This window comes from Pseudoliparis swirei, chromosome 20 (genome assembly GCF_029220125.1).
Source record: "Pseudoliparis swirei isolate HS2019 ecotype Mariana Trench chromosome 20, NWPU_hadal_v1, whole genome shotgun sequence".
In the NCBI taxonomy this organism is placed as follows: domain Eukaryota; kingdom Metazoa; phylum Chordata; class Actinopteri; order Perciformes; family Liparidae; genus Pseudoliparis; species Pseudoliparis swirei.
In genome coordinates this window covers 6,978,518-7,000,865 of record NC_079407.1, presented here as the reverse complement: position 1 = coordinate 7,000,865, position 22,348 = coordinate 6,978,518, and the positions used below count along the sequence as shown (strand labels likewise).

The 22,348-nt window shown below is 46.8% G+C and overlaps 2 protein-coding genes across 7 annotated transcripts in view; both read right to left on the bottom strand.

Annotated features, from left to right (window-relative positions):
- Nucleotides 1-1,630: 1,630 nt before the first annotated feature.
- On the bottom strand, nucleotides 1,631-15,957 carry LOC130210662 (transmembrane protease serine 2-like). The gene is made up of 13 exons (XM_056441144.1): nucleotides 15,754-15,957; nucleotides 15,339-15,471; nucleotides 8,048-8,140; nucleotides 7,841-7,954; nucleotides 7,300-7,429; nucleotides 7,098-7,208; nucleotides 6,960-7,003; nucleotides 4,770-4,932; nucleotides 4,512-4,684; nucleotides 4,111-4,212; nucleotides 3,109-3,251; nucleotides 2,299-2,451; nucleotides 1,631-1,979 (listed from the first exon to the last, which is right to left on the bottom strand). Exons 1-13 carry the CDS (start codon nucleotides 15,766-15,768, stop codon nucleotides 1,950-1,952), a joined length of 1,404 nt encoding a protein of 467 aa, XP_056297119.1. The 5' UTR covers nucleotides 15,769-15,957; the 3' UTR covers nucleotides 1,631-1,949.
- A 4,007-nt stretch (nucleotides 15,958-19,964) lies between these two features.
- LOC130210408 (serine-protein kinase ATM-like) overlaps nucleotides 19,965-22,348 on the bottom strand; it is a 33,330-nt gene continuing 30,946 nt past the window's right edge. For all 6 annotated transcript variants that reach the window (XM_056440678.1, XM_056440668.1, XM_056440673.1 and 3 more), the window contains exons 61-63: nucleotides 21,873-21,936; nucleotides 21,633-21,775; nucleotides 19,965-21,548 (exon numbers count right to left, since the gene is read on the bottom strand). In XM_056440678.1, the coding sequence (XP_056296653.1) occupies nucleotides 21,368-21,548; nucleotides 21,633-21,775; nucleotides 21,873-21,936 (388 nt within the window). In that variant the 3' untranslated portion in view covers nucleotides 19,965-21,367. The remainder of the gene's footprint in view (nucleotides 21,549-21,632; nucleotides 21,776-21,872; nucleotides 21,937-22,348) is intronic.

The following is a 22,348-nucleotide window of genomic DNA, read 5'->3' as shown; positions in this document are numbered from 1 at the left end:
TCTTTCAGAGATCTCAGGGCCGTTCTCAGCGGCAGACGTGGCGGCCGACTGCTCCGGCGGCCCGCTGAAGGAGCCTCTGATGTGGGTGATCTCCTACGCCCTGATGGCGGTCTGCGCGGCGGTCCTCATCATCCTGTTGCTCCTGCTGGTCCTGCCCTGGCGACGCAGGAACCGCGCCGGAGAGATCACCGACGAGTCCTCTCTGGTCCGGCACCGCATCAAGTGACTGAGGGGAAAGGGGTGGGCGGACGGGCCGGACAGCCGGCAGCGCCCATCCACAGCGCAGCAGAGCGGGGTGAGGCACCAAACAGTGACACGCGCCTTCGAATGTCTGACTAATTCCAGTCTGCAATCAATGGCTTGGCCCGTGGAGATGGACACAGACAGATCAACCACCTCTTGACAGGATAATCCACCCCAAAAACTCTTCCTCAAAACGTCTATCGGTGACGGATTTACGGTGCCAAATTCTTGTTGAACGGTGACTATTGCTTATTCCCCCCATCATGTCATGTGTGACACAGGGGAAGACATTCAGCTTAGTAGTAGAAGGAGAAGCGATGCTTTTTCTCCACTGACTGGTGAGGCAGTAACGTGATGTCGCTACAGAGCAGTTCTTAGTCATGGGGATGAATTCATTTTTCTCGACTATTAGTATTGCTCTCCGCGAAACGACAGACACAGACAGAGGGGTGAACCAAAGTATAAAAGACTAAACAGCACACCAGAAATGACGCATGACTGTATCACAATAGCGAAGGGTGGAATCTTCCTTATTGACGCTCACAGGACAGCAGGTGGAGAGGACCTTGATTAAACTCCGGTGCCTTCTTTTAACAATATAAATGTTACTGATTTCCTTTCCAGGCAAACTGTATTATTCATGTCCAGATACGACCTCTGAAGATGTCCCTTTCCAGTCCAATCCGTGAAGGAATGTCTCTCGTGCCTTCTTGTAGTTTGATGTTGACCTCCTTTACGGAGTCACATTGCCGCCTGTGCATGTTGAAGTTATGGGGAGAAGCTGCTCAAACGATCACTGATGATGGGAAGAGGTTCCACGCGTTGACAGTGGCTGTCGTGCCTTTTTTAAGCTCTGCTCACTGTGAATACAAAATGATAGACAGTATCATCAGTTTGAGACTTACTCTGCTGAATTGCACTTTGTTTCTTAAGTCAATCAATATTTCACAATCTGTTATGCAATTTGTTGAAATAATTTAATCTTACTTATTCTATATGTCAAAGTTTATAATTAATTATCTTTGATGCGATTGTATTATTCCAAATGTTTGCCTTTTAGACACTAGATATTCAAGGGTACATATTTATGACTCCATATTTTATACAAACACTAAATCTGACACATTGGACGCACATGTTCATTCGGGGTATTCTGGGTACCTGTGGACGACAGTCGGCTTGAAAATCTGAACGACTTGTTGGCAACACAAAGTTGTCAAGCGTTGTGTTAGAGTATCAGTGTTAAAACTGCACAAATGTGTCACTGTCTGCCTAAATGTAGAATTGACAAATTGAAGCTACACTTGAATCTTTGAAGTGTATTTCTTTCTGTGCCAAAATTGTACTGTGGACCAAATCAAAGAGGTAAATCTTTTTAAATAAAGAAATGTGTGTTTTTGTGAAAATGATCCAGTTGCATGTGACCTGTGGTTTTATGTTGATTTATTGATATCACTTTAAATTAAACGAAACACTTCAACCGTATTTACAAAGAATATAATAAAGACTTTCATACAAATGTATCCTGATCAAACAGCTACTGTCACGAGACGAAAAGAAAACATTGTTTATTCGAGCTTCTTATGTGAATTTGAGCATCAAAAGTAAAATTGTAATTAAGAAAACACAGAACAGTAATATGTAGAAAATACATCATGTAACTAAGATCAATATTGTTGAGGAATTAACACAAACATCTCCGATGGTTATTCTTTGGTCTTGTCATCTTGATGCTTCTGTAAAGAAAATCAAAATTTAACACGTTTTTATTTCATAATTGAAATAACTCATTAATTCATAATAACAGCCGTAATTCAAATGAATTGCTCACTGCAATAATACAACTCGTGTCGGTTTCATCCCTGTCCTCCAGCATGAGTCGAGCAGTATTATTACTCGGAGCAGCAGACGGATAAACCTTCTTATTGCAGCTGGTCTTCCAAGCAGATTACATCAAATGCTACAAATTATCCCTCCACGGAAATACTCTGCATTGATTACAATCTGATTTTGTTTAACTGCCTTTCCAAGTGCAACCTTTCGCTGTTTCTTTACCCGCATCTGTTGGTAGATCCAGTCCATAAAATAGGTGACGTTGCCATAAACAGCTGGTTTGTTCTGCTCAGGGCAGTGTTCTCCCCAAACGGCGTCCCCGATGAGCCACCACACTCCGCCCTTCAGGGACACCAGAGGGCCGCCGCTGTCAGTCTGAGGAACACAATGGATTGATATTTAATATGAACTACACACTGGAAGATGCAACACTTATCAAAAATCCCACATTACAGATTAAGAGCATTACAATTATCACAACATCTCTTTTAGTGAAATTTTAACACAATCAATGCTTTTCATGCCGTCTCAGACACATTTAAGGTCCTTCAAGGCAAAGATCGCTACGGTCCACAAATAAAGCATGATTTCATGGTCAGCTGCCAACTCTAACTTTACATTCATTGTTCAATCAACTGTATGAGCAGTTTGTTGTAAGTCAAAACTTTTACCACGTACAGAACATAATGCAGGTCTTGTTGGACTAGGCCTCAAAGCGAGTTACATAAGAGCATGAAAATGTGTCTTTAAAGTGCAGGAACTGCTCAATTTAACCCAGAAGATATCTCATCATAAAGAGTGTCTGTTGCTGCCTGGGTGCACTTTCATTTCTTTGACTACATTGTTCTATAGGGTCACATCTCTATTTAAAGAATGTATTTACACATATGTAGAAATATGTACCCACTGCAACTGTCTCGAACTTACGACGAAACGAAAATAATTGTGACATTTTAATGTGTATCATTGTCTCATAAATACAAAACATTGAACATTTTATTCCAGCATTTAAATCATTGTGGCTTGTCTCACATGGCACACGTTGGCTACCGCCTCCGTCTCTCTGGCGCATAACATGTCCTGTGATATCCTGCCATCGTGAGCGCTGGAGCTGTTGCAGTATGAGGCGTTTATGAGAGAGACCTGAGCCTCCATCAGGTGTACAGAGCCAGAGTCTGTCAAAATAAAATAATGACCGTTCACCTTCATTCAATGTGATTTAGGTATTTGTTCATATATCATATGTAAAAAAAAGAAAGACATAGTTGAATATTATATTAGATTCAAATCATCTTTGTCTTTACACTCTGTGACATTAAAGCGATGCATCAATATGTATGGCCCTGCTGATGCCCCGCCCACTCCTCTCTACCTCCATCTGCCTGATGGATCACGGAGGTCTGGATCGTGGTCCATGCCTACTACCAACTATTCATACACTCTGTCATACTCATTGAATGTGTTGTAACTGTAATGATTCCTTCTGTACACATGACGTCTACTGCTTCTGTCCATCCTGGAGAGGGATCCTCCTCTGTTGCTCTCCTGAAGGTTTCTTCCCTTTTTTTCCCTGTTAAAGGTTTTTTTCTATTTCTTTGGGAGTTTTTCCTGATCCGATGTGAGGTCCTGGGACAGGGATGTCGTATGTGTACAGATTGTAAAGCACTCTGAGGCAAATTTGTGATATTGGGCTACACAAAAGAAACTGAATTGAATTTAAATTGAATATGTAGAATTAAAAAAATTATATATTCTGGGAATTCAGAATGCAGTACTTGTCACAGAGTATTTATACACTGTAGTATTACAACTTTTATTGAAACATAATATCACTGTGAATCACTAGCATTGAGCACGGAGTGACACATTTCCAGTCTCTGGTGCCATCCAGTGGTCAACAGACAGCAGTGAATACTGTTGCTTTACACACTTCTAAAGTCAAAATATGACTTTGGTAAATTGCTTTAAATTTCTAATATCTTTAAAAAGTCCTGAATCACAACACATAACCACGTGTGAGCATAACTGTCTCACCTCCATTGGCGGTGCGACTGAATCGTGTTATCCATCCCTTCTGAGGAGCAGCGATGTCTACGCCAACATTTGGGAGGCACACAGGTCGGATATTACTGGAGGCTACCGAAGGAAAGAAGTATGTCTGTTGTCATTTATCAGCTGGTTTCCACAAAGAAAATGTATTGAGTTCACAGAACTAAAAATAATGCAGTCTAATTCAGCAGTCCTGCAATAAATCCTCCTTCATGAAAGTTTAAATGTTCACTTCTTTGTTGAAACTGATACCTAATAAACTGGCAGCTGAGGGTTTATAAGAGATATACAATAGAATAACTGACTACACAAAGACTACCCTGTGTTTTTATTGTACTCAGCATTCATCTTTTTATCGTTGTGTATGTAAATGTGCCTTTAAACACCTGTGATGGCCAGAGGTTTAGAGAGCCTCATGAGAGCTATGTCATTCCTGCGAGTGACCCAGTTGAAGCCTTCGTGGGCTTCCACGCGGCTCACAGAGTATGCAGGGTTGAACAGAGTGTCGAGTGGATCCACGATGCCAGCGTACACGGCCCAGTCCTCGGGGCTGGAGGCCCTGCAGAGGACACACAGCAGAGAGTAGAGTCCAGCCGGATCGGGCCACTCATGCGGATCCAGGAAGTGTGACGCAGAGGCCTCACCTGGCCACACAGTGTGCTGCAGTGACTATCCAGTAGGGGGAGATGATGGCTCCTCCACAGCGATGGGAGCCCGCAACCTGCAGGCTGACCTGCCACGGCCAGGCCCCTGGAGAGGCCCGCTGGCCCCCAGAGGCCCTGCTGGAGTTCACCCTGCTCCCACAATCTGAGGGCAAAACTGCTGTTAGAGAGGCTTCGTTGCACCGCTACGGGGCCGATAGAAGCACTAAAGACATGCTTCCTTTGGGCAATATTATCAGGAAACACTCCATAAACTTTCATTGTTATGCAGATGATACTCAATTATATTTATCGATAAAACCAGAGGAGAGCAACCAACTCGGTAAAATTCAAGCATGTCTTAAAGACATAAAAACATGGATGACCTGCACCTTCTTGATGTTAAACTCAGACAAAACCGAAGTAATTTTAATCGGCCCTGAGCACCTCAGAGATCAATTATCTGGTGATGTGGTTTCTGTAGATGGCATTGCCCTGGCATCCAACACCACTGTAAAGAATCTTGGCGTTATCTTTGATCGGGACTTGTCCTTTAACTCCCACGTAAAGCAAATCTCAAGGACTGCATTCTTTCATCTACGTAATATTTCAAAAATCAGGCACATCTTGTCTCAAAAAGATGCAGACAAATTGGTTCACGCGTTCGTTACTTGAGACTGGATTACTGCAACTCCTTATTATCAGGCTGCTCTAATAAATCTCTTAGGTCCCTCCAGTTGATCCAGAATGCTGCAGCTCGTGTTCTCACTAAAACTAAGAAAAGAGATCACATCACTCCTGTATTAGCTGCTCTGCACTGGCTCCCAGTAAAATCAAGAATCACTTTTAAAATTCTTCTCTTAACGTACAAAGCCTTGATTGGTGATGCACCATCATATCTTAAGGAGCTTGTAGTACCATATTGCCCCACTAGAGAGCTACGCTCACTAAATGCAGGACTACTTGTAGTTCCTAGAGTCTTAAAAAGTAGAATGGGAGCCAGAGCCTTCAATTATCAAGCTCCTCTTTTATGGAACCAGCTTCCAATTTCAGTCCGGGAGGCAGACACAGTCACCTCGTTTAAGAGTAGACTTAAGACCTTCCTCTTTGACAGAGCTTATAGTTAGGGCTGAATCAGGTTCACCTGGTCCAGCCCCTTGATATGCTGCTATAGGCCTATAGCTGCCGGGGGACGTTTTAGGATGCACTGAGCACCTATCTCCTCTTTTTTCTCTCCTAAAGGATGAATTTTCATCTCTCAATCACACGTTACTAACTCTGCTTTCTCCCCGGAGTCCTTTTGACTTCACGTCTCATGGGGTCATCGGACCCTATGAGACGGCATAGATCCCATCTGCCTGATGGATCATCGAGGTCTGGGTCGTGGAATTCCTGCACCTGACTACGCCACTGTCCTGTTGAGACTCCGCCCACTGTTGAGACTCCGCCCACTCCTCCTCCCCACCGCCATCTGCCTGATGGATCGTGGAGGTCTCCATCGTGGAATATGCCTACTATGAACTATTCATACACTCTGTCATATTCATTGAATGTATTTTAACTCTAAATCTGTCCTTCTGTACACATTACATCTATTGCATCTGTCCATCCTGGAGAGGGATCCTCCTCTGTTGCTCTCCTGAAGGTTTCTTCCCTTTTTCCCCCTGAAGGGTTATTTGGGAGTTTTTCCTGGTCCGATGTGAGGTTTTGGGGCAGGGATGTCTATGTGTACAGATTGTAAAGCACTCCGAGACAAATTTGTAATTTGTGAAATTGGGCTATACAAATAAACTGAATTGAATTAAAGATACAGAACATGAGCTGAAAGATCTTATCATCATAGTCTTGTTATGTGGACAATGGTGTGGCCTTTTTTAAATTGAACAACAAACGTGTATTGATTAAAATGTAAACAAATAACAGTATCTTAAATGAAGATCATCATTTTAAACAGCGAAAGACAAATCATAAAGCCTTGGATCTTTTTGATGTCACCTTTGCATTTCATTTGATTTATGCACACGACATAGAGGAGACAAAAGGCACTCGGAGATGCTAGTTTTAGGAGAAATGATATGCAGGCAAGTCTTAGGTTTATAGTGTGAAAATCCAAAACCTTTAAGTGCAGCAAATAATCAACTAAAATGCAGAACCAGTACCAGCTACCACTTTCACTTCATAGCAATAACATACCAGTACAATGCAAAGTCACCGCCCGGTTGTTGGGACAGGTGTTGCTGCAGATGGCAAAAGAACAGACATTTGAGGTGTAATTCGGTCCATGTTGATTTAGCATGAACACATTGACACGGGTTCCTCCAGTTCACTCACCTGAGCACCAGCTGTTTCAGTATGGACGCCTCAGGGTTGAAGGCAGGCTTGGCTATTAAGTACCCATCATTTGAATCAATCTGCCGTTGGCCTGATTTAAAATAAGTGCCCCTGTCAAACCACACAACGGAAAAATATAAAAACACACAAATCCTTCACCTGTCAGACTGGAGTGAAAACAATTAGTGAAGGAGCGTCTCACCGGCTGAAGCCGACCTGCTGGCAGCTCGCCCTCCCCTGCTGGTCGGTCCAGCCGTGAGAACAAACAGTCCTCCAGTTTCTGCTCTGAGTCGAGTAGATCTGGAGCAGGAAGTTGGAGCCATGCAGCCTCACTAAGCACAAACAGGGAGGCTGTTACACAACATATCACTGGACAAGAACAACACGGTTCTCTTTGGAATCTGGAGTAGAGTTGGAGAAGTTTGGTGCTTTAAAAAACTCCTAAGAAGTCTCTTAAAGTTCCTTTTATGACACCTTTTATAAAACTACTATCGACAATAATGATGGCCTCTAATTTAAATGATGTGGAACTACAGGACAATGTGTTCATGGGACGTTAACAGTGACGCACCCAGATCTTAGATATCATCTCTAATCTAAGCCTGACGAGGTGAAAGGAAAAACAATACATCACGGGGTTCCTTTTAGCTGTAAAAGATGTGTAGCTTGATTTGATAAAAGGCCAATGAAAAGATGAACAGGTGTTTTTTCTGCACTTGGGGCCCCTGGACGAGCTCGTTTACCGCAGTTGGCTTCATCCTGGCCTGAACGACAGTCTGTCACCCCGTCACACCACTGGGACTCCCACACACAGCTCCCATCGCCACACTGCAGCCCGTGCGCACAGGACGAGGAGTCTGAGGCGACGACAGACGAGAATCAACTCACAGATCGTCTGTAAGGGCATCAGGGCGAGTACGGTGGCCCGCGGGGATCAAACCTGCACTCACAGTAGTAAGCCAGGAGGACTCCCGCCACCAGCAGGAGGAGCAGCAGGCAGATCACAGCAGCCACAGTGAACTTCACACACCTTTGTTTTTCACCTGACAGGACCCCCCCCCCCCACACACACACACACATGCACACACACACATAAATGCATCTCTATGGAAGTGCTGTTGTTGTATGAGGCTGACATTTATAGTAATATAGTATAGATAATGACAGTAATGAGTTGATCACATGTATTTATGTATCTCTAACATACATTTGGATAGTTTATTTACATTTTTGCACATTTGGTACAAACTGTAAACATTCAAATTAAAATGCATACCATACTGTGACACGCGTGTTGCCGTCACCAGTAGGTTCCCCCCCCCCTAAGCACCAAGAAGGACTGAGCAGCCAGAGGGATAGTTGGTAATCATGTTTATTTCCATGGCAGACTGTGTTTCTGCTCTCCACCCTGACTCCCGATCTGCTGTCCAGCCAGCTCCTTTATGGAGACAGCCTCAGATACACCAACACATGTCATCAGCTGGACTGATTACCACTCTGATTAGCAATTAGTCCAGCTGATGACAATCAGACACCGTTCCCTGAACCACACCCCCGCTCCACCCACTCAGCAGCCGAGCCTACACACCCCCACTGCCACATACCTCCACCGCCCGACTTAGGCCGGGCAACATCCGCCTAACCTACTCCCTCCCCCATGAGAGCGGGAGAGGAAGTCGGCCACGACCATCTGTGTCCCCGGCCTATGGATCACCTTGAAATTAAAAGGCTGTAAAGCCAGATACCACCGAGTGATTCGGGCGTTGGTATCTTTCATGCGGTGGAGCCATTGAGCGGGCGTGGTCCGACCAGAGGGTGAATGAGCGTCCCAGGAGGTAGTAGCGCAGGGAGTCGACCACCCACCGGATGGCGAGGCACTCCTTCTCCACCGTGCTGTACCTGCCCTCCCTCTCCGACAGCTTGCGGCTGATGTACAGCACGGGGCGGTCAAACCCCTCCACCTGCTGGGACAAAACGGCCCCCAGCCCTCTGTTCGACGCATCAGTCTGCAGAGTAAAAGGGAGAGAGAAGTTAGGTGTGTGAAGGAGTGGTTCCCCACAGAGAGCTTGCTTTACCTCCTCAAACACCAACTGGCACCGCTCCGTCCACTGGACCGGATCTGAGGCACCTTTCCGGGTCAGGTCAGTCATGGGGCTGGTCAGCTCCGCAAAGTTCGGGATGAACCGCCTGTACAGCCCGCCAGCCCCAAAAACTGCCTCACCTCTTTTTTAGTCTTGGGCCGCGGACAGGCTGCGATGGCGGCGGTCTTGTCCACCTGAGGGCGCACCTGCCCGGCGCCCAAGTGGTACCCCAGATACCGTACCTCCCTCCGTCCAACTGCACACTTCCCCGGGTTGGCCGTAAGCCCCGCCTGCCTCAGGGACTCCAGCACCGCGCCGACCCGCTGCACATGCTCCGCCCAGGTGGTGCTGTGTATGATCACATCATCCAGGTAGGCGGCAGCATATGCAGCGTGCGGACGCAGCACCCGGTCCATGAGGCGCTGAAAGGTGGCTGGGGCCCCCAACAACCCAAAGGGAAGCGTGGTGAATTGGTATAACCCAAACGGAGTGGAGAAGGCCGTTTTTTCCTTAGACTCTGGCGACAGAGGAATCTGCCAGTAGCCCTTGGTTAAATCCAGTGTCGTAAAGAAACACGCAGTGCCCAGTCGGTCCAGGAGCTCGCCGACCGGGGCATTGGGTAAGCATCGAACCGTGACACCTCGTTCACCCTGCGATAGTCCACGCAGAACCGAATAGACCCATCCTTCTTGACCACAAGAACAATGGGACTACACCAGGCACTGTGGGACTCTTCTATTACCCCCATCTCCAGCATTGCAGCCAATTCCCGCTGAACCACCTTTCTCTTGTGTTCAGGTAACCTGTAGGGTCGTAACCGCACTGTCACGCCCGGAGGAGTCTCGATCTCGTGCTCTATGAGGTTGGTGCGTCCTGGAAGGAGAGAGAACACATCCGCAAACTGCTTTTGCAACCGGGCAATGTCTGTTTTCTGGGTCCCGGAGAGACGGTCTTCACAAAGGAGCGAGGCCGGATTGGTGGATTTTGGGACCTCAGGCCCCAGCTCCTCTCTCAGATACCGAGGACACCAGAGAAACAGACTCCGCCTCCCTCCATGCCTTTAGGAGGTTGAGGTGGTAAATCTGTGTAGCTCCGCCCCTATCAGAACGCACCACCTCATAGTCGACATCCCCCACTCGCCGTGTGACCACAAAGGGCCCTTGCCACTTGGCGAGGAGTTTAGAGCTGGAAGAAGGAAGCAATACAAGTACCTTCTCTCCGGTGTGAATTGTCTCAGCCTGGCACCTCTGTTGTACAGCCGCTGCTGACGCTCCTGGGCCTGGAGCAAATGCTCACGTGACAGCTGACCCAGGGTGTGGAGCTTTGCTCGCAGGTCCAGGACGTGTTGGATCTCGTTTTACTGGTGCTCGGCCCTCCTCCCAGTTTTCTTTAATGAGGTCGAGCACCCCATGGAGTCCTGCCGAACAACAGTTCAAAGGAGAAAATCCGTGGAGGCCTGGGGAACCTCCGCACTGCAAACAACAGAGCGTCAAGCCATTTATCCCAATTACGTTCATCGTCATTAATAAATTTACGGATCATGGACTTCAAAGTCTTATTCAGACGCTCCACCAGACCGCCGGTCTGTGGGTGGTACACGCTGGTCCGAATAGACTTGATGCCCAGTAACCCGTAAAGTTCTCTCAGTGTTCTTGACATGAACTGGGTGCCCTGGTCAGTCAGAATCTCTTCGGGATTCCGACTCGGAGATGACCTGAAACAGCGCCTGTGCGACACTCTTTGCAGAAATGCTGCGCAAGGGCACCGCCTCCGGTATCGTGTTGCGTAATCCACGAAGACTAACACAAAGCGATATCCGCGTGCACTCCGGTGAAATGGCCCGATGAGGTCCATAGCGATTCGCTCAAATGGAACCTCCATTAATGGCAGAGGCGCAAAGGTGCCCTCGGAATGGCCGGAGGGTTTACCAATTGACAGTCCGGCAGGACGACACCAACGGCGCACATCCGCCCGGATGCCCGGCCAATAGAATCGGGTCATTATCCGGTCCAGAGTTTTATCATATCCCATGTGACCAGCCATCGGGTTATAATGAGCCGCCTGGAAAACCATTTCCCGGCGGCTCTTCGGCACCAGCAACTGGGTGCTTTCCTGCCCTGTGTGAGTGTCACGGCTCACTCTGTACAGCCTGTCCCTGATCAATGTGAAGTGCGGATAGGTCTGCGCTGCGTCAGGGCGCACCAGCTGACCATCAATTCGTATCACTTGGTCAAAGGCTGAGCGTAGAGTATCATCCCGAGACTGCTCGAGTGGAAAATCTTCCATGGAGTGAAACTCGGGAGCCGGAGGAGTCGCCATAGGAGGCTCCCCTGGTTCCCCCTCCTCGTCTGCAGTGTCGGACAACCTCGCGTCACCGCTGAGCACGGCGCACACACCGCATGACCCTGTCTGCCGTGAACGCACCCGCAGCCTTCCCCATTAACATGTCAAAGCCCGCCAATCGATTCCCAAGATTAAGGGTGCGTAAGGCGGAGCTAACCGCAACCTTCACGTTATGCTTTTCCCCGTATCTAATCTCCGCTGACACTATGGGATACCGTGAATGTCCCCATGCACACACCTTATCTTCACCCACAATGCCTCCACCAATGCCCTGGTCGAACCAGGCTCTGGTGGATCATAGACTGTGTACAGCCGGAATCCACCATTGCCTGATGTATACCCCTGATTCTTACTGCACGCTGCACGCCGCTCCCGGACCTGGGAGGGTGTTGGAGAGCCGCAACCCGGATCACCTGGCCCACCTCCATCAGCGGACACTCCCGCCGGATGTGTCCGGGCTGTCTGCACCTCCAACACGCCTGCCCTGGTGTTTGAGGGACTACCTGTGGGTTGGGAAGGGTGCCGTGTTTACTGGGGCCGGTATGGGTTGCGTCAGGGCCCGCATCGGCCTGGCCGGAGCCCGGCGCTGTCCCCTGGCCGGGTGCACCGCCAGGTGGTCCTCCGCCCGTGTGATGGCGGCCTCCAGCGACGTGGGCCGTGACATCGACCCACTCTGCTGTTCTGGTCGGTAGCCCTCCATGAACCGCTCCACGACGGCCTTCTCCACCACCGCCGCGCCTTCCGTGCTCCCGGCTGCAGCCACCTCGTCCGGCGTCCCTCAGCCGCTGCGCGACGCAAACGGCCGGTCGTCGGGCCCCATCGTGGCCTCGCGAAACCTCCGCCGGTGATCCTCCGAGTCAGACCCAGCCGATCCATCACCGCCTTCGCATGTCCACGTAACTTTGGCGTGCTGCTGGGAAGCCCAGGCCGCAGTCTGCGCCTCCCCGGTGAGCAGGGGCAGGAGGCGAATCGCCCACTCCCCCGCTGGCCAGCCGCATGCCTCCGCCACCGTCTCAAAAGTCTCCAGGAACGACTGCGGGTCGTCCCCTGCCGTCATTTTTTGGAGTTCCACCCCCACCAAGGGGGAAGCTACAGGTGTGGCCGCCGCTGTCTGGGCGGCGAGCCGTTCCAGGGCGCGCGTCTGCTCCTCTGCCTGGGCCAGGAGCTTCCCCAGTGTCTGCCGGCCTGCCTCCGCCTGGTCCTGCACCATCGCTGCTATCCTCCCCAGCATCTGCCCCAGCTGAATCCATGGCTGTTCTGGGCAGTAGGGGCGAGATCCCCCTAGCGACGCTGGCACTCAGTGGCACCTCAGTGGCAAGTCTGTGGCAAGTGCCGCTCGGTGCCAGTACTCAGCGACAACTCACTGGCACCTCACTGGCAACTCACTGGCACCTCACTGGCACCTCACTGGCAAGTCTGTGGCAAGTGCCACAGACTTGCATAGATAATGTATTTTTTTAGACTTACTTAAAATATGCAATACGATATTGCTGTACAATACTGCTGTACTATATTGAATATTGTTTTGCTACTACTACGTTTCACTGTAATATATAACACTTATATACCATGATATGTATAATGTACCGCCTTCTTTAATAATAAAAATATATAATTATTTTTTACCATGTCATACTGTTATACCTCCATGAAATTCTCCTTTGAGGAGATGCCACTGTTAGTCTAAAGTTTAAGCACTGGCACTCAGTGACACTTGCCGGCACTTGCCATCAGTTGCCAGCAGTTGCCAGCAGTTGCCAGCAGATGCCACTACTAGTCGTGCCACTACTAGTTAAAAGTGCCACTACTAGTTAAAAGTGCCACTACTAGTCAAAAGTGCCAGCAGTGAGTCAGTCGAGTCTATTTAGTGACAAGCTTCACTGAAGTGCCCGGACAGCGGAAGAAATCACTTTCATGATCACAAAATGGAGGAGCTGCGGTTTAGCTAGATAGATAGATAGCTAAAATAGCTAGATACACAGATGGATGTGTGTGTATATATAAAAAAGACACTAATTAATATATATATATATTAATTAGTGTCTTTTGTAGACACTACTGACAATATGCAATAAGATAGTGCTGTACATTACTGCTGTACTATATTTAATATTGTTTTGCTACTACTACGTTTCACTTCGTAATCTATTACACTTATATACCATGATATTGTAACGTCTCGGACGTTATGGCACTGATGACACGGAGACGGACGACGTTATTAATCCTCCCTTTATTGGGCATCCACCAACACATACAGCGTGTTCCTCTCAGCTTAGCAGGTCGAAAGTCAACAACAACGGTTCCCGTCAACCACCCTTAACTCCCGTTTTCCGACAGGTTAACCCCGCCTCCCCTCTACTCCGCCAATCACAGGCACGCCTCGACCAGCATGCACGGTGCCACACTTTGATTGACAGCCACTTCACAGGGTCGCTACAATATATTACGAAGTGAAACGTAGTAGAAGCAAAACAATATTAAATATAGTACAGCAGTAATGTACAGCACTATCGCATATTGTAAGTAAGTGTCTACAAAAAGACACTATATATATATATATATATATCCATCTGTGTATCTAGCTATTTTAGCTATCTATCTATCTATCTATCTATCTATCTATCTAGCTAAACCGCAGCTCCTCCATTCTGTGATCATGAAAGTGATTTCTTCCGCTGTCCGGGCACTTCAGTGAAGCTTGTCACTAAATCGTCGCAGACTCGCACCGCGGCCGACCCTCCGCCTGCTGGCACTTTTGACTAGTAGTGGCACTTTTAACTAGTAGTGGCACTTTTTAACTAGTAGTGGCACTTTTTGACTAGTAGTGGCATCTGCTGGCAACTGCTGGCAACTGATGGCAAGTGCCAGCAAGTGTCACTGAGTGCCAGTGCTTAAACTTTAGACTAACAGTGGCATCTCCTCAAAGGAGAATTTCATGGAGGTATAACAGTATGACATGGTAAAAAATAATTATATATTTTTATTATTAAAGAAAGGCGGTACATTATACATATCATGGTATATAAGTGTTATATATTACGAAGTGAAACGTAGTAGTAGCAAAACAATATTCAATATAGTACAGCAGTATTGTACAGCAATATCGTATTGCATATTTTAAGTAAGTCTAAAAAAATACATTATCTATGCAAGTCTGTGGCACTTGCCACAGACTTGCCACTGAGGTGCCAGTGAGTTGCCAGTGAGTTGCCAGTGAGGTGCCAGTGAGGTGCCAGTGAGTTGCCAGTGAGGTGCCAGTGATTGCACTCGCCCTCTCTCGTTCTGGGTGCTGCTGGATGCTCTCCATGTTCTTTGTTGTTGTTGCTTTTTTTTTTTTTTCCACACAAAAAAAAAAGAAAGGGTCCCACGTTTGGCTCCAGTGTGACACGCGTGTTGCCGTCACCAGTAGGTTCCCCCCCCCCTAAGCACCAAGAAGGACTGAGCAGCCAGAGGGATAGTTGGTAATCATGTTTATTTCCATGGCAGACTGTGTTTCTGCTCTCCACCCTGACTCCCGATCTGCTGTCCAGCCAGCTCCTTTATGGAGACAGCCTCAGATACACCAACACACGTCATCAGCTGGACTGATTACCACTCTGATTAGCAATTAGTCCAGCTGATGACAATCAGACACCGTTCCCTGAACCACACCCCCGCTCCACCCACTCAGCAGCCGAGCCTACACATCCCCCACTGCCACACATACATTGTATTTTGCTTGCTAAACAGCATTTCAAATCCTGCACAAAGATCCTATTTTAGAAACATGTGAAGAGTGTTGAACAGGAGACCGGCCTACTTCTGTGTTTGAGACCGGAGTGGTTGATTTCAGGTGGAGGTTTCGAAGCCACACAATGAACATACTGAGGCTTCACATCTGAGCGGCTGAGTGGAGGAAGTTTCCGCTCCCCGTCGTCACGGATGAAACAAGGACCTGAGTCCAGGTACTGTCAGTAAAGCACAAGTGATGAGACAAGGACCTGAGTCCAGGTACTGTCAGTAAAGCACAAGTGATGAGACAAGAGAGAAGCTTTCATTCTCTGGCTGCTTGTAGGATAGAGAATTACAAAAAGAAGCCTAAAATATAAACGCACATGTGAGATTGTTCAGATTTTCAAATACAAAATAATACGTATTTTATTTACTCATATTTAGAAACTTATATTTTCATTACTGGCATTATTGAACTAAAACTAATTCAAACTGACGCATATAAATTGAAAACTTACCAGATTCGTGGCCATTCTCTGTTCAATCAAAAATATCTGACAATCAACTGATTATTAAAAAAATGTCTTCCTGTGATATTTTCAATCATCAAACTTGCATGTTATTAATCTGGCCGATATCAGTGTCCACTCCGAGAGTTATTGAAGGTTCTTCCCAGCACTGCTCTGATCCAGTATCTCCTCCGTTCTCCCATCAGTGATGAAACACAGATCTTGTATGACGGTGCGAGTTGCCACTCCCCGCTCTTCACTGGCATCGGCTTAAAAGTTCCCCCCTGAGCACACAACAGGCACAAAAAGGATGACTGCCCCGTCTAAACATCCCACAAAGTGTTTTCTGCCGAGCTGTCAGCGTGCTGAGCGATCGCCGTGACACGGAGTGTGCCATGGAAAGGTACTCCACTTTAACTGTATACAGGCAAACACATTAGGCCTCAGTACCTGAGCCAATGATTGATAGGACATGCAGTTATTTCTGAAAAATAACATGTGATTAATTAGCAGTCAGTCCAATTTAATTAACTGAGATCATTTTGAACAAACGTTTTATTTTATTTTAGTTTCTCACCTGTAAACACCAAGACGTACATTATTAGCTGGTCACTGTCTGTGATATGCTGGTCTAACTTGTTTGTTTAAGACAATAATTACGGCGCCAGTCATGGAAAACCCGCTACTGCCCCCTACTGGCGAACACAAGTATCGCCCTGGAGCTACTTCATGTAAAAGCAGGAAAAGGAGGTGAAATAATGATGATGGGGGCAAGGTACTAACACACTACTAGGGCTGCAACAACGAATCGATAAAATCGATTAAAATCGATTATTAAAATAGTTGGCAACGAATTTCATTATCGATTCGTTGTGTCGCGCGATTATTACGGCGCTCAATAAGTCACGGAGTGTAAACAAAGTTGAGTTGAGCGCAGAGCGCCGCAGGGGAAACAAGAGCGGAGCAGAGAGACGAAACGCTGCGTTGTGAGAGCCAATCAGCGCTGAGCTGCTCCTCTGTTGATGAATCTAATTGGCTGCTGCTGCTCACGTGGCGCTGGATGCGGAAGTCATTCACGTAGTCGGAGACATTCACGGAGCTAAGTGCGCCTACGGGTGACGTTATGAACCCAGACACCAGGGCGCTACATGTCACGACGTGTGTGGCATTTCCACAAGAGTATAACGTAGAAAACGTGGTTATTTATTCCGTGGCGGATAGCGGAAAATATTTTTCCACGGAGAAAGGCAACGGAGATAAACCACGCCGCCACTCGTTGTGTGCGCTGCGCGTGCAGACAGCATTTAACGGAGCAGAAGATGTAGCGGAGTAACATTCAAGCTAACCTAACTTCCCAAACGCTGTGGACATCTGAACGCTGATTGGCCGAGACGCGACACGTCCCATCAAAGATGTTTTATTGCGAAGAGCACCTCTCTACATTTTTTTCCGCGTCTCACTGCAATCTCAACGGCAGCGGGCCAAGTGAAAAAAATAATAAATCGTAACGCGTCTCTGATATTGTTCAGGGGGCCGGTCCACATGGGGACCACTGCTCAGGAGAGGAGAGCTGTCAGTCTGTTTGTGATGGTTCATCCACATGCTGACCAGTGAACAGGTTCATCCACATGCTGACCAGTGAACAGGTTCATCACCATGGTCACCAGTGAACAGGTTCATCACCATGGTGACCAGTGGGTCTCCAGGACCTTTCCATGACTTTAAACCAAATGTCCATGATTAAACATTTTGTGAAAACTCTGTCTATATGTGACAAAGTGAGAAGAGGACTCTCTCGTCTATCAACACCCACAAGGCAACAGGTCCAGACAACATCCCTGGTCGTGTGCTGAAGGACTGCGCAGAGGAGCTTAAGGACGTCTTCACGGATGTCTTTAATACTTCTCTGAGACAAGCTGTTGTTCCATCATGCTTCAAGGTAACCACCATCATACCTGTGCCAAAGAAATCCACTCCGTCCTGCTTCAACGACTATCGTCCAGTGGCACTGACCCCCATAATCATGAAGTGCTTTGAACGACTAGTCATGTCGCATATCAAATCCATTCTCCCCCCCACTCTGGACCCTTTCCAGTTTGCATACCGGGCCAAACGGTCCACGGAGGATGCAATCTGCTCTGCTCTCCACCCAGCCCTCACCCACCTGGACAAAAGACTCCTATGTAAGAATGCTGTTCATAGACTTTAGCTCAGCATTCAACACAATCATCCCACAACAACTAATCTGCAAACTTGACCAGCTGGGGCTCAACACCTCGCTGTGTAACTGGCTGCTGGACTTCCTGAGTGAGAGGCCACAAGCAGTACGTGTTGGCAACAACACCTCGAGCAGCATCACACTCAGCACAGGGGCCCCTCAGGGCTGTGTGCTCAGTCCCCTGCTCTTCACCTTGCTGACTCACGACTGCAAAACCAGCTACAGCACCAATCACATGGTCAAGTTTGCAGACGACACAACATTGATAGGTCTCATCACCAAGGATGACGAGACCCTCTACAGGAGGGAGGTCAACCTTCTGACCACGTGGTGCGGAGTCAACAACCTCCTGCTCAACAACAGCAAGACCAAAGAGATCGTTGTTGACTTCCGGAAAGGCCACACCCATCACTGACCATCAACGGTGCGGACATTGAGCAGGTCAGCAGCACCAAATTCCTGGGGGTGGAAATCAGTGAGGACCTCTCGTGGACAGCCAACACTACATCGCTGGCAAAGAAAGCACAGAGGCGCCTCTACTTCCTCCGGAAACTGAGGAAAGCAGGGAGCCCCCCATCCATCATGTGCACCTTCTACCGCGGCACCATCGAGAGCATCCTGACCAACTGCATCACTGTGTGGGGCGGAAGCTGCACAGACCACAGCAGAAACGCCCTGCAGCGCATAGTGAAGGCAGCTGGAAGGATCATGGGTGCCTCACTCCCCCCACTCCCATCCCTGCAGGACATATACAACACCCGCCTCACCCGCAAAGCGACCTCGATTGTGAGTGACCCCTGCCACCCCTCACACGGTCTCTTCAGCCTCCTGCCCTCTGGGAGGAGATACCGAGCCTCCGGCTCACACCACCAGGCTGTCCAACAGCTTCATCCACCAGGCTGTCAGGAAGCTGAACTCTCTCCCATCCTCCCACTCCGTCCTCTTTCAGACTCACATGTCTGAATGCTGCTAGCACAATTTATGTTGTCTATATGTTTACATGTTTCTTACTATTTTTGCACTTTATGTTGTCTATATGTTCACATGTTTTTTACTATTTTTGCACTCTATGTTGTCTATATGTTGCACAATTCACTTTATGTTGGACAGAAGAGAAACGCAATTTCGATCTTCTGTATGTTTGCACATATGGAAACTTGACAAATAAAACTGACTGACTTTAAACTAACAATGAGAATTCCAAAGCATACCGTATATATACCGTGTAAATTAACATTTGAATAAAACAAATTTTCATTACTTTTCCAAATATTTTGGGATTTTATTTTTTTAATTACTTTTCTAGGCCTGCTAATAGCCATTTAAAAATTCCATGACTTTTCCAGGTTTTCCATGACCGTACGAAACCTGTTTTGAATAAAGGGTTGAAAATTAAAGTTGTATTTTTATCCGATTAATCGATAAAATAATCAATCGATTATCAAAATAATCGTTAGTTGCAGCCCTACACACTACAATACAATAACAAATCTGATAACAATATTTGCCCTTAAAATAGCCATGGTGCCACTTATGTATATATGTACTTATGTGTGTGCATATATATGTATGTATATATATATATATGAATATATATAAATATATACTTATGTGTGTGTGTATCTATGTATGTATGTACATCTATGTATATATGTTTACCATTTTAATTCCCTTTTACACCAAGTCCATTGTTCCTGCGAAGACTCGCAGCAGAAGACGCTACGCCAGGTTCACGAACTCTGGACCGGACTCTGGCAACAGGAATTCAGCCAGTAAACCACATGGGGACCCCACTGGACCACTGCCAGGGGGACTTGGGACCACTAAGGACCAGTGGAGGGCTGAACAGGAGCCGGAGCGAGCTGCATAAAATTCATAATACAATACAGCAAAAAAAAGTAATAAGAAAGTCGTAACAAAGCCATCGAATCGTTGGGAAAAAAAAGTGATAAACAAGTTAAGAGCATATATGTAAAAAAAAGAACAAATATAGTACATCCTAAAAAGTCATAGAAAAGCTTTAGTAAAGTTCACCATAAAGGCATCAACAAATCAACATTAATTAATTAATTGAAAAGTAATAATTCAGTAAGTCAAAGTAGTCAGAAAAAAGAGTATCTCATTATAACTCAGAAAATAAATTATAGTTTAAGTTTGAATTTAAAATGTTTGCTTTCAATATTCAACATCAAACACACCACAGAGATGTTGTCTCAGTTTGTATAACATTCATTTTGCTGCATATCTAGAGAAGAGGAAGAGGGAGAATAATTATTAACAAGCGACACAACAGAGAGTTACATGTATAATACACAACAATATCCTTAAAACCAATGTAACGATTGAGAACCTGTGACCCACAAGAAGAGGAGGCGGCGCCTCTATTTCTGTGTTTCCCCTTTTCTTTTGGGACAAAGCTGAAGCCTCTTCAGTCGTCGTGCACCTGCAACCGTCGACACCAAGGGTCCCCAAACTTTTTCCTGTGAGGGCCACATAACTTTTCCCTTCTCGGATTGGGGCCGGGGTCAGTTTGTAACAGAAAAAGTGTGACGATCGCAGGGGTGCCTAAATGTAAACATGTATTGTTTTCCAGAAAGCCACATAACCAAATATTAATAACCTTTTCTGGGATCTTCACACGTTCTATTTGACAGCGGCTAGTCTAGGATTTGCGTGGCCAGACTGAAACATAATAATAATGCGTCTCTGGTATTGTTCAGGGGGCCGGGCCAAATGTGCGGCCCGCGGGCCTTAGTTTGGGGACCACTGGTCTACACAATGAAAAAGTAGTGAAACTGAAACTAACTTTCCCCGGATAAGGCTCACCATACATTCATAAGGCGTGCGTTCGTGGTGAAGTCATTGGCAAAACTTAATAACTTCATATGACAATCAAAAAGGTAGTAAAACATTCACATCCCATGGGCTAAAATACAGAAAAAAAAGCTCACTTTACATATACATGTCGGGCTCATCTCAGCACCACAGTTCATTGGTCTTTTTAAATTCCATTTTCAGGAACAAAAAAAAAGTTTCCCCAAGAATCGGTGCAAGCAATCTGCCAAATTGAATTGATGCTCTATCAAAGTGCAAATGGCAGGAGAAATGAATAATTAAAAAGACAAAAATGTTAATCTCTTTGTGTTTAGTCTGAAAATTAACAGCCTTTCAATTGCAGATGGCCCAAAGAGGAATATATACGTAACCAAGGAACTTGTTCCACCGTGTTATATTCTGTAGCTCATTTGCATAGTATCCATTGCTTTTATTAAACTATGTAGGGACAGTATTCCTGGCTCAATCGAAGAGCAAGACGCCTGTACTGATTGCGCAGAGGAGACGAAGAAAATGTCTTCACAAAAAATTTAACCAGCGTGAGTGCAGTTTAGAGGAATATATAAGAGCCTACACCCAGGCCTGCCAGCCGGGGAAGAGTCTGCTGAGGTTTTTGGGGTCCATGGCTTGTTGGATGAGCAGGTTCACCTGCCCTCCCACGCTGAGCACCCTGCCCTCCTCCACCCCCTTCAGCTTATCCTGCAGCCTCAGCAGCACCCGCTTCGCCACTTTGTTGACGTTTTGACTGTCGCTGCAGGAGGAAGAGTACGAAGACGATGAGACAGAAGCGAGACTCCAAAAGATTACAATCAGTTTTCATCATGTACTGTCGCACCTGGATTTACGGTGGTTGTCTACGTCATCCCCCCCCATGGTGGAGGCCAGCGTAGCATTGAGCTCCTGCTGTTCGTCGAGCTGCAGGTAGAAGGCCTTCAGCGGGTTCATGGTCCAGTCAAACAAAGGGTCATACAGCAGCACCTGTACACGCACACACGCACACACGCACACACACACACACACACACTTCAGGTTGAAGAAATCCCACGTGATTCAAGCGCGTGACCCGTGATCTCACCTCGACAATAGTCAGCAGAGCTTCTTGGGAGCTCCTCATCACCTCCATCGTCTTCTCACAACATCTGACCAGAGAAAACAGGTGGAGATCATAACATTTCTAGATTCATCCGGGTGTCTCTGAAGGCACCACGAACCAACGTTTAAAAAATGTAAGAGAGTACATTTTATTTACACTCTTGTGACAGGAATTTAAAATAGCGGAAACCAATCTTAAAATGTCTGTTGTGTTTTGGAGAATAGTGAGGAGCAGGCACGTGCACAGACATTTTGGGGGGCAGGTGCTCAAACCCAAAAAAAGGGCACCCAATGCTAAAAAAAAATTCTGACAGAGTTGAAGCATTAGCAGCAATACACTGATGATGCAATACATCCTCGACCTGCGTTTCCTCTGGGCAGCATCAGACCACTAGCTTACATTTTCTTCATGAATAAAGATGAATTATTATATAGCAACAGTACAAGCGTTCTGATTGG